Below are 12,560 nucleotides of genomic sequence, written 5' to 3'. Positions count from 1 at the left end.
TAATTTATTTAAAATTAATTATCCTCCATACCTATCACGGTGTACTATTGTAGAGGGCACTTTAGCATACAAAAACATTTTTAAAATAAGTAAAAGCCCACTTTTAAACAAAATATACCGTTTATGTCACTGGGACTCAAATAGCACCGAATAACAGGAATTACCTTCCTAGTTAAAATAAGTTGGGGGTTAAAAATTCCAAATTAAGTTACGTTTCAAAGGGGTGTGTTTATGTCTTTTTAAATGTTGTATATAGCACTTTAAAGTTGAAAAGTGCTTTACAGTACTATCAAATTGAGTTCAACTTGGTCGGTTGGGGCAGAATCGTGTGGGCGTGTCCAGGTCCCAGGCCCCACCCCTTCCCTTCCCTCAGCCCATCTCAAGCGACCCAACCTCCGCCTCCATCACTCGCCGCACGCGTCTCTGCTATGTCTTCGCCCTCCCTGGGCTAGAAAAACAAAAGCAACCCAAAGTGGCAGCTTCGGAAAGAAAATGTTGGAAAACGGCAGGACGGTTTTGAAGGAAGGTGTTCTTGAGAAGAGGAGCGACGGCCTGCTGCAGCTGTGGAAGAAGAAGCTGTGCGTTCTGACCGATGACGGCGTCCTTCTGCTGCCGCCCAAGCAGCACGATCACTCGCAACCTAACCAGAACCAGAAGAACCACCAACACCTGCATCATCATCATCCCCACCACGACGCTGGGAGAGCCAAGGAGCTCCACTTCGCCAACATGAAGACTGTGGACTGCGTGGAGCGCAAGGGCAAGTACGTTTACTTCACCGTGGTCATGTCCGACGGGAAGGAGATCGACTTCAGGTGCCCGCAGGACGAAGGCTGGAACGCCGAGATCACTTTGCAGATGGTCCAGTACAAGAACCGCCAGGCCATCCTGGCCGTCAAGTCAACCCGCCAGAAGCAGCAGCTCCTCGTCGTGCACATGCCCGGACAAAGCCACAAGACGCTGCGGAGCTCGCCCAACGTGGCGTGACCCGGTTCAGTTCGGACGAGACACCAAGCGTCTTTCGCGGTAAGGAAGGGATGGCAATGGAGGTTCTTGTGACGGCAACGACCACCGTGTTGAAACGCTCAATTTTGTTCACATGCTATTAGCTTATTCTTGGACTAATACACATGTGATTTCAATGATAATGTAAATTGAGATTACCGTACTTTCTGCACTATAAAGTGAATCGGATTGTAGCGCTCCCCACCTAAAATTTGTCCTTCGTCATATATTTTTCATATTGAATTCATTAAATACCAGACGTCTCCTCAAATAGCAAGTATGGGTGCCAGACAATTTTTGCCATTTTGACTCATTTTTGATGGCACACAGAAATTTGAGTTCTGTAGCCATATTGGCAAAGGACATAAAAAAAAGAAAGCTTCAACTCTCATCTTTCATTAGAAAAAAAGTATGTTTCTGGCTTTTACCATTGTTTGATAAACAACAGTTGAATGTTGCTAAGCTTTATGAAAATACTTATTTCCAAGAAATCTTAGAAAAATGGCCTTTTGTGACACATTTCATACAAACCTTTCACTTAGTTTTTATCGGGGGGGATTTGTGATACCTCCAATAGCCAAACCAGGCTGGTCCAAAGCCAGTTACAGCGCGTAATCAAATCTTTACCAGTCAGCGACCATTTTCATAACATTAATAATATGCCCCGCCAGTAGTGTTGACCACCGTATAAGATACATTTGTAACCCCCCCAAAAAATCACCGTCTGATGGGACTGGCCCTCTGGCCACCTTGCCTTTGTGTGAGAATTTTAGCCCACCCCGTTTCTGACATGTCCAATTTAAGTTAAAAAAAAACAACAGTTGACTGTGAGGGCCACTGCTTCCAGGAAAAGTAGAAATTTGAGTATTTTTTTCACTGAAATCCACAACAAATGCGTCTGCCTAATTTCCTGTGGCTCATTTCAAAGAATATAATGTCAAGATGCACTGCCAGACAAAATATACTGACTACTAAAAGCTAACTGGAAACGAAGGCTGTGAAAAGGAGAGGCAACCGTAAGCTGTTTTAGCGACACAGCAGCGTTTTTTAATGACATCTTGCAACTCAAATGAAAATGCTACAAAGGCGTACTACGAGGTCACAGCAAAGGTTATACACAAATACATTTAATAGATCTTTCTGTAGATTGCCAAGCACTGCAACCCTTTCATGAAGGGTGAATTTATTAAAGACTGTTCAGAGAATGACACTCACACATTTTCAGCTTCCCAAATCTGGCCCACTTTCTAAAATGTTGGGACACCCCTTGATCTAAACAATGGTTTTCATATACAGAAATTTCATTTCAAGAACACTGAACAAATGCATAAACGATGCAATAACTTTGCAAGACTTTTCAGCGCCCGATGTTCCGGTGAAGTGATCGCATGATTTCGATCACCATGGCGATCGCAGATGTGCACGAAAGTAAAACGAAAATGAAAGATAGCTTTCGCTAGACCGCACAGGCACACAAATTGGATAATTTCCCACGGCACAATACGACAATTAATCCCTGTGTTGCAGCACAGTTGTTTATAACCACTGATCTACATGACAGTGAATAATGCATTCGGTTTATCATTCCAAATGATTATCAGACTACTGTTACTCACGGTGCCAGAAAGTTGTCCTGAAAAATATGAGTAAACACAAAATAAGCACGACAAGGGAAGTAACTTTTAGGTGTATCTGATGATGAATCAGACTTTGCATTTACTCATGTTGTTCCATGTTTATTCTGTTTTTAATATTGGACAAAGTAGATTTTGTAGGATGCCAGTTATTTGGACTGTTGTTTGTTGTTTTCACTATTAAATCATTGTCGCTTTTGGCCAATCACGTTACTGTTCTTTGAGGTCTGATCGTTTTTTTGTAATAAAAAGGGAAGGCTCAGAGGAAAGCTTCTGAAACGGGGAATGGAATTTTCTTATCTGAAGGCTTCCCTCCCTGTTCTCCTCGCAAGTTCAAAATCCATTGATGTCTTGTCTCCTGATTGTGAAAGTCTGCTATAGTTTAAACTTAACATTAACTTTTGATCATTTTGTTCCATTATGTCTAATTGATTCTGTTCACAGGTTAACCGAACACTATTGAATGAATATCGACATCAGCGCCGATTCTCATGGAGCCCCGTTACGTTCCCCCTTCCACAGTCCCTCCCCCACAACACGGACTTCTCCACTAAAGACTCATGGACTGACAAAAAAGCATGTGTGGAAACTAAGTGCCGTGGCGTTATTTATTACATGTACATATTTTTTTCTTAAGTGTATTGAAATGGAAGTCCATTATCAGAAACTAGCCTTTCTTTGTACTGTCGTCTTCTCATTGGCAACATTATTAGCATCATTGAACCAAAGATTCTTTCAAAGATGTGATTTTTGCCCGTTTTACTTAATGATAATTCGCCACGGGAGCCTGCAAAGTCTTAAATCTGACGGTGATGTATGAACTGATAGCGACTGAGGTTAGGAGCGTATCTGGTAAAAGTAGCAGCCATTTTCTTTTGTTAATACAGTGAAATCTGGGTACGTAGCATGGATGAGCTCTGATGCTAGCAGTGGGCCTCCTAGCCCTTCTGACGAAATGTCATATCACCATTGTATTTTATGTTTGCAATTTCTTTTTTTTTATTGTTTGTGGAGTTTGCCCGGTGCTAACGTACCTGCTTTCATTCTTTTAGTCATTAGTGTCAGCATTTAGCACCGTCCTGTAAATATTGTTGAAGTTGGTTCTTGTTTTTGTGTTTGATTGAGACATTTAGGGAGTCAAATGGAGTGATATATAACGTTTTACAAAATTGCCACCTAGATGAAGGGTTTGAAAATTGTTCATAATGGCATTTTACATTTTTGAAACTACTTTTTAACGGTAGTCTTTCAACATATAACGTTGTCTCACTCTTTGGTAAAATTCTAGGTAGTTTTAAATATATTTTTTTTCCCAACAAAGACCATAAAGATAGGAGTGGGCTCGCTACTTTGCAAGTTTACCGTGTTCCATTCTTTGTACCTGAACAATTAGTACTGTATTTATTGTTGTTATTTTACATTCTGAAAAGATGTGGGTACATTTTTAAAGTGACGGGCCACATGGGGTCAAAAGTTTTTGCTGAGGGGAAACGCCAGAACGAAGAAAACCAAAAATATTTATTTTATTATCTTCTATAGTATTTTATGCTCCCCTTAAGCACTAAATCTGATAATATACTTGAAAAAAAATCCAACGAGAAAGTGTTTTGATAAATACATTTATAAATAAAATCGTAGGAACAATTGCAATTACTGCAAAAAAATATCCATGACATTAACATCATTTTAAAATCTGCTAAATACACATCAAAGCTTTATGAAAAAAAAAAATTGTGGAGGTAGGAAGGGGCAAGAAAAGGACACTGGAGACGAGAGTGAAACTAAAACAAAACATTTTTATTTGTAGCACCTTTTAAAGGTTTTTTTTTTCTGCAAGGCTAATTAAAAAGCCTGATGTGGCCTGCTTGCTGTAATTTGCCCACGCCCCGTCATGGATTCACAATTAAATGGACAGTGTGGACCTGTAGATGTTGCTGTATTGTGTTATGTAACTAAACTAATTGCTAGGAAAAGAACAAGGATGAATACAAACTACGGAGTATAGGTAAGACCGGGCCTAAAACATCCAGCCCAACCCGACCTGCAAGTATTAGATTCAGATTCAGATTCAGATCTACTTTATTGTCATTCTAGTACACGTGTATACAGAACGAAAGGGAGGGTGGGGGCAGGTGGGCTCTCCTCATCCTCCGCAGTAAGTACAGGCGCTGCTGTGCCCTCTTAACCAGTGATGCAGTGTTCACGGACCAGGTGAGTTTGTTTGTAATGTGCACCCCTAGGAACTTGATACTGCTGACAACCTCCACAGCCTTGTTGTTGATGCAAAGTGGGGCATGGTTGGGCTGGTTTTTCCTAAAGTCGACAATGATCTCTTTAGTTTTGTCAACATTCAGGACCAGGCTGTTGTCCCTGCACCAGCCCACCAACTGCTCCACCTCCTCTCTGTAGGCCAGGTCGTTGTCATCCCTTATGAGGCCCACCACTGTTGTGTCGTCAGCATACTTCACGATGTGGTTTGTGGCGGACCTAGGGACGCAGTCGTGTGTCATCAAGGTGCCAGACCCAGCTTGAACCCGACCAATTAACTTGATTTGAGGACCGTGTTTGAAGAAAAATCGAATTTTCCTGTTAATTCTCTCGCTGACTTATTTCTCTCGCAGTCTTTTTTTCTCGACGCCTTTTTTAAAATCTAAATTATCCACCCATCATTGTTCTTTGTTTCTTTTTCTTTGAGTTGTGTGTTGGAGGATCTGTGCGATGGATTCAGTTTACCCTTGCTCATTGCAAATGCACTGATGAGCGCGCTGGCAAGCGCAGCAATGTGGGCTGTTCTGCGGAAAGCGCTGCGTGAGAGGGGCTGAGTACATCCTACGCCACGCAACACAAAGAATCACAAACAAATAATTCCAAACAAAGAACAATGATGGGTGGACAAGTCAGCGAGAGAGAAGCCCGGCCCGAACGCAATGATTGACATTTTAGGCCCGACGCTACCAGGAGTTTGGGTTGGGCTTGGGCTTATGATCTTGCCTCTTCTGCAGAGCCTCAAAGTGAACAATCAGCACAATTTTTCTCCTCAATTTTTATCTTCTTTTTTGTTTTACCTGTAGCATCAAGATGGACGACAATTATATCAGGTTCCTCAAGGTGAGGCTCATGTTTTGTAAAATAAATGCAAATTTCAGATCTTAAAAGTATTTTAAAAGATGCACGTTTATCATAAATCCCCACTGTTTTTCTTACTAGACTAGATGGTGGTGGAGAATACAAGCTGATCCGTGAAAGAAACACTTTTAGTGCACAACATATTAAAAAGACTATCTACCAATTAGTTACAACTTCTAAAGACGTTATGTTTGCATGGCAATGGAGTTAACAAATGTTGTTATTGTTATGTCCTTTATCTCAGTGTTTTTCAACCATTTTTTTCGGGGCACACTCGTGTGCCGTGAAACTTCGCCTAGTGTGCCAGAGGAGATCTCCCAATATTATCTTTACAAAAAAGCATGCAACAGTTCAATATTTTTCCTTTTCTTCCAGTGGTCAGCCAAATAACTCGTAACGTTCATCAATATCATCACGTGGTAGCAGATACACTTTTTTCAAAACTTTTTATATGATAATAATCTGCCTAAAAAAACTGTAGTACAGGGTAAACATGTTTTGTTTAATGAAGATGTTTTTCATGAATTCTTATGGATCAGAGGTAAAAGTTAAATCACGCAAATTTTATCCATGTTGTTACAATTTTGATCTGAACTTAATCAAGTTAGGTACATCCAAAGTCATTGTAAGACTAATGTATGATGGTTCGGTCCAGTTAATAAAGGGCACAGATTTCACTAAAGTGTAAAGTCATAGTGTCACACAACGACACCCGTTAGCTTTACATCGCTAAGGAATCCTTCATATGAAAGCTCATTAAATTGTTTATGTTTATGTTAATTGTTGAGACACTTTGTGATGAAAACCCACAGAACAAACTGTATACTCCCCAAAACGCCATCGAAGTACGCAGAACAATTTGATTAGGAAAGTGTTAGGAGTGGCTAGATTTTATTGGGTGAGTGGTAAGGGTGGGCGGATCTTTGTAAATAAAGCATGCTTCCTTCTCTCTCACACGTGCCCACTGCGCTGAAGTGTACAATAGAGCTGGAAACGTTTCATTTGCAGTGTTTTGTGACATATTTACAAAAGAACTGCTTACACCTTGCCTCTTTGGGTCCAAAACTTACCCAACCCCTACTTTACACTGTCATTTTAGGTCACATGATAATTGAAGCTTTAAAAATAAAACATTAAACTAGTGCTTGAAATTTGTTTCCAAAGATTTTTTCTACTAAAAAAAAAAGTGTGCCTGGGCTCAAATAAGGTTGAAAAACATTGCTTTATCTCACCTTTAACCTCACTGCTCCCCTTCCCCCGTCCCTTTTTCTTATACTCTCCCATTTTTTTCATACTTCCAAATGACACGTTCCATAAAAAAGTGCACAAAGCACTAACTGGGCTCATGTTTCTGTATTCCTTTCATGTTTTGTCACCCACCTCATTTCCGAGTCTAAAAGCAGCGTGAGGGCGGGGAGGGGGCTTCCGGGGCGTTCGGGATCACGTTTCCTAGCCAGTTGCTGCGGCTCGGAGGAAGCGCCACCAGTGAGTCGTGTCAAAACGCGTGCAAATCCGACTTAATTTCATTAAAGCGAGGCTAGCGAGCACACGGTGACGGCATTGTCGGCGACAGACAGCTTCCGGCTGGCCCAGCTTGTCGCTTTCAATACTTGACGCCTGACTTGAATTTTCACTTGGGGATTTTTTTTATTTATTGCGACCGATTTAAGCGCACACCAAGCTCAAACTCGTCAGGTTCCGGCTCGGCAGGAGAAGGGGATCACATAAACGCAGCCACAAAATAAGGTTTTAGAAAATGATTTATTTACCTGAAAGGAATCAGTACGGATAGCGCACAGCAACATAACAACAAAGTCTACTAGGATCTTCAAAATGTAAAGACATCAAGGCTAGTATGACTATGCATCCTTGCTACATAATGTGGAAGCGCGAACTAACTGTAACCTAACACAACATGAAAGAGGGAAGCTACAGTATTTGGTACCAACTGAGCCCAAGTGAACAAAACACCAAAGCACAAAGACAAAGGGAATCTACTCACGTGTGGATGGAACGAGAGTGCCATGACGACGAGAGCGTGAAATAAAATCCTACCATTCTAACTAGCTGTAACTGAACGTAACAGGTAGACAATGCAGGATATGTTGTGACACTAGCTCTCACCAAACAAAACACAAAAGTAAGATGACAAAGGGAACATACTCATATGTTGAAAGAACACTCAAATAATGTTCTAACACAGCTCTAACAGAACAAAACATAAAAGGGGACCACACAAGAAACATTCACGAACGTGGATAAAACGACGAGAGTGCCATTACAACCAGACCATGAATCAATGTTGAAAACTAACTACCATAAATTACGGACTATAAGCCGCTACTTTTTCCCCAAACTTTCAACCCTGCGGCTTATTCAGTGATGCGGCCAATTTATGTAATTTTTCTAACAGCCGCCAGCGGCGCTCGAGTACAAAAGGTAAGATTTAGACTGGTGGAATAGATGCGCCGAGGAAGACTGCAACTTATTAGCTTGACTAGCGGCGAGAAATCTTTCACTAAAACTGGCCGCATGCAAAAGGCAACTTTTTCGCAAGTCTGCCAGTGGATCCTGACAGCGTGGGGCAGCATCAAAAAATCCACTATCACCAACGGGTTCCCGAAAAGCTGTGACGGAGAGGAGGGCACACCAGCGACAGTGACAGAGTGAGTGAGGCTGCGGGAGCGTGGGACGACGTCTATATGACACTGTTTCTTTCCGACACTGAGGAAGACGACTTTGATGGCTTCAGTTGTAAGGAGGAAGATGAAGACGGTTTACCTACATTTTTACAAGTACGGTATGTTCTTTGGGCAGCACGGCAGCGCAGTGGTTAGCGCTTGTGCGGCACAGTTCATGTCATGGGAACCTGTCGTGGGTTCAAATCCAGATCCAGACTTTCTGTGCGGAGTTTGTATGTTCTCCCCGTGCTTGCGTGGGTTTCCTCCAGGCACTCCGGTTTCCTCCCACATTCCAAAGACATGCATTTCAGGTGAATTGGCCGGTCCAAATTGTCCCTAGGTGTGAATGAGCGAAAGAGTTGTCTGTCCCTGTGTGCCCTGCGATTGGCTGGCAACCAGTTCAGGGTGTCCCCTGCCCACTGCCCGATGATTGCTGGGATGGGCTCCAGCCCCCGCGACCCTACTGAGGACAAGCGGTACGGCTAATGAGATGAGATGAGATGTTCTTTTAACAGACCCATTTACTTTGTTGGGAGCGCGTTGCTAGCGTGTTGCTACCTGTCAGAGGCACCGTTTGGGATGAAATTTATATTATTATTATTAAAGCTTTGAAAACTCTCTCGGTGTACCGTCTTTTTTGTAAATATGTGTAACCATGTATAATATGTATTTGCAATTGTATATTTTTGTAATGTATTTATTTTTTATTTATTTTGGACACTTATTCTGATATTTTTTGGACGGGCGAATTAAAAAGAAGGGGCGTAACAAACGCGGGCTGACGGGAAGCGGGGACCGGTAAAGGTGAGTGTTTGTGGACACGGCGGACAATAGTGGATATATATTTTCCCACCCTTACCTTTGGAAATATACACTTTTTTCTTTGGATTACTTTCAACGGGACCCGGACTCTGCCGGTCTGTATCAAACCTTAAGTACGGGTATCATTTAACATTCATTTAGTCGGCTGTGATTTTTGGACTGTGTTCTATAATGAAGGATATTCAGTTACAATCGCGAGACTTGGCCTGGGTAAATTTTGTATTACATTTTTTTTATGTGGGCGCATGCGGCTTATATACAGGTGCGGCTTGTGTAAGTACAAAATCGGTTTTCCTCTCGAAATGTGGTGGGTGCGGCTCTATAGTCCGGAATTTACGGTAGCTGTAAATAGACAAACACGTGAAAGGAGAAGATGTAGGACATGTTGGTAAACTAACTCACTCTAACTAAACAAAACAAGCGGAAGACACAAGATTAGGTGGAATACCAACTGGTTCTAATTAAACAAAACAAGAAAAGATGAGACACAAGAAACAGACTCACTCAATTGAATAGAACAATTACAGAATATTCCAACACCAACCAGCTCTGACAGAACAACACAGGAAATTTTCCTACAGGTGGACAGAACAAAAACAAGGGTGCCATGACAAGAAGACACGGTATATGGTGGACTACCTGGTTGTAAATAAAAAAATAACAGAGAGACGCAAACCTACTCAAACAAGGATAGAACAAGTACATAATGTTCCAACACCAACCAGCTCTAACAGTACAAAACATGAAAAAAAAAGCACACAAGAAATATTCCCTCACATGGACAGAACAACAACGAAAGTGCCATGACGACCGCACCATGAAAAATAATGAAGCACCAGCTGTAACTGAACAAAACATTAAAAAAGGCAAAAAGAAGCATTCCCAAAAATGGACAGAATAGCAAGGAGTGGGGGGGGCATGACAACAAGACCATGAAATATAATGCAAGCACGTAACACACTGCTTTTGACTGTAACGGTAACGGCGGCGTGACGGCAGAAAAAAATAACGAGTTAGATGACCCCGTTACTGAAAAAAATAATGCCATTGTATGACGATTTTATTCCTAACACTGGTCATGACAATGAGACCATAAGATACAATGCAGGCACAAAGCTGTAACTGAACAAAAGGTTGAAGAAGGAAGAATTAGTTTTAAGTTGAATACCAACTGGTTCTAACTAAAGAAAGCTTTTTAAAGGGACGGCTTGTCTTGTCATAAAAGTACCCAGTTAAAGGGGGTTTAAAATTTATTATATGTGGCCCGCGAGTATAAAATACTTTTGAAAAAAAATTATATCACAATTTCATAGGTAACGGCAATAGTCCTTTGACCACCTTGCCCATGGCTTTTTGTGAGAACTTTACCCCACCCTATTTCCGACATGTCCACTGTAAATTAACAAAAAGGAAAGTTGCCTCGGAGGACTGCTGCTTCAGGACAAGTTGAAGAGTATTTATTTTCAATAAAATCCAAAACCACTGCGTCTGCCTAATTTGCAAGAGACTGTGGCTGCCAGATGAAACACGATGACTACGACATGCTAACTGGAAATGAACACTGTGAAAAGGTGAAGCAACTGGAAGTGGTTCTCACGGCACAACGGCACTTTTTCTCGAGTCCCCGAGAGTCAAATGAAAATGCCACAAAGGCAAGCTACGAGGTCAGGAGGGGGAACTTATTAAAGACTGTTCAAACAATGCCAGGCTGAATAGTTGGCCCACACACATTTTCAGTTGACCAAATCTGGCCTGCTTTCTAAAAAGTTTGGACATCCCTGTATTTGGGGGAGTTATTGTAAGAAAACTGACCTTTGTGTATGATCAACGCATTAGTTTTTTTTTATACTAGTACGGAGGAGGTTAGGTCAAATTATCCGAATGGATCAGTCCTGTCATTTAACCTAAATTGTTTTTTTTTACCCTAAGGGTTTAAAGAAGGGGGATTAAACTCAGTTTAATTGGGTGCTACTCGAGCTAGGGTCTAAAGTGAGGTTGAGCCAAATGGGGTTTTCCACAAAGCAGACCCCTGGCTTAGAGTGTTTGCCCAGCAAAACCTGTTTAAATGCTTGGGCTTCAACATTTCCGATATGAAGAAATAGGATGACTAGCTTCAAACAGGCATTCATGCTATGGTCTTTGAGGGAGGACAGATTGATTAAGTTTCAAAAACGAGGCGACGGGGCCCCCACGGGCCTCCCTGCCTTTGATGGTCTCTTCGGGGAGTCAGCTGCCGTACGCAAGTTTACGCTTGTTGGCATGCTATCCGACGACTCTTTGATTGGAGCCGCTAAAGTAAGGGAAGCCGTCGGCCACATCATTCCGGATTACTACTCAAATAGCGCTCTTGAACCCCCCCCCCCACCCCACCCAAGGGAGAGTGTGTAATATTAAGTGCCTCCAAGGGTTTAAAACCCCTTCAGTCAAAAAAAAACAACATAAATTTAATTAATTGGCAAAATTACATGAGCTATCATACCAATGTATTTTTTTATATTTTTCTTCTTTTTTTAACTTTCTTTCTTTCTTTCTTTCTTTCTTTCTTTATTTATTTTTTTTCTTTCTTTTTTCTTTCTTTCTTTTTTCTTTCTTTCCTTTTTTCTTTGGTGGAGTCTGTGTATGGGCAGCACGGCGGCGCAGTGGTTAGCGCTTGTGCGGCACAGTTCATGTCATGGGAACCTGTCGTGGGTTCAAATCCAGCTCCAGACTTCCTGTGCGGAGTTTGTATGTTCTCCCCGTGCTTGCGTGGGTTTCCTCCGGGCACTCCGGTTTCCTCCCACGTTCCAAAAACATGCATTTCAGGTGAATTGGCCGGTCCAAATTGTCCCTAGGTGTGAATGAGCGAATGAGTTGTCTGTCCCTGTGTGCCCTGCGATTGGCTGGCAACCAGTTCAGGGTGTCCCCTGCCCACTGCCCGGAGATGGCTGGGATGGGCTCCAGCCCCCCCCGCGACCCTAATGAGGATAAGCGGTACGGCTGATGAGATGAGATGAGATGAGTCTGTGTATAATATGCGCCGCCTGCTACTTTATTTACTTACTGACTGGAACACCCCTCCACAGAAACTTTTATCACGGTTAATGGGACATCACATGATTCTACACCGTATCGCCCACTGCCACCCTAAATGCCGATTTGGCACTTCTACTCTAGCTAATTAGCCATCAGCAAGCTGGTTATAATCTTGCCTGGAGTATAAAAACACAGATGCGATTTTAAACTCAGTTTCTCCAAGTCCGGTTCCCTCTAATGGTAGGTGGAAGAATTACTCAACGTTTTTGTTCATTGTTTT

The 12,560-nt window shown here is 42.0% G+C and overlaps 2 protein-coding genes across 2 annotated transcripts; one reads left to right on the top strand and one right to left on the bottom strand.

The window, feature by feature from the left end:
- Nucleotides 1–366: 366 nt before the first annotated feature.
- On the top strand, nt 367–4,566 carry phlda1 (pleckstrin homology-like domain, family A, member 1). The gene is made up of 2 exons (XM_088348037.1): nt 367–1,026; nt 3,084–4,566. The coding sequence occupies exon 1, from the start codon at nt 493–495 to the stop codon at nt 985–987; it is 495 nt and encodes a 164-aa protein (XP_088204163.1). The 5' UTR covers nt 367–492; the 3' UTR covers nt 988–1,026; nt 3,084–4,566.
- A 134-nt stretch (nt 4,567–4,700) lies between these two features.
- On the bottom strand, nt 4,701–7,327 carry LOC148357303 (uncharacterized). Its single transcript, XM_088348036.1, has 2 exons — nt 7,146–7,327; nt 4,701–5,126 (listed from the first exon to the last, which is right to left on the bottom strand). The coding sequence occupies exons 1-2, from the start codon at nt 7,148–7,150 to the stop codon at nt 4,730–4,732; spliced, it is 402 nt and encodes a 133-aa protein (XP_088204162.1). The 5' UTR covers nt 7,151–7,327; the 3' UTR covers nt 4,701–4,729.
- Nucleotides 7,328–12,560: the final 5,233 nt, after the last annotated feature.

Source organism: Urocampus carinirostris, chromosome 11 (assembly GCF_059441175.1).
Source record: "Urocampus carinirostris isolate Australia breed hairy pipefish chromosome 11, RoL_Ucar_1.0, whole genome shotgun sequence".
NCBI lineage: Eukaryota > Metazoa > Chordata > Actinopteri > Syngnathiformes > Syngnathidae > Urocampus > Urocampus carinirostris.
This window is presented reverse-complemented; position numbering and strand designations above follow the sequence as displayed.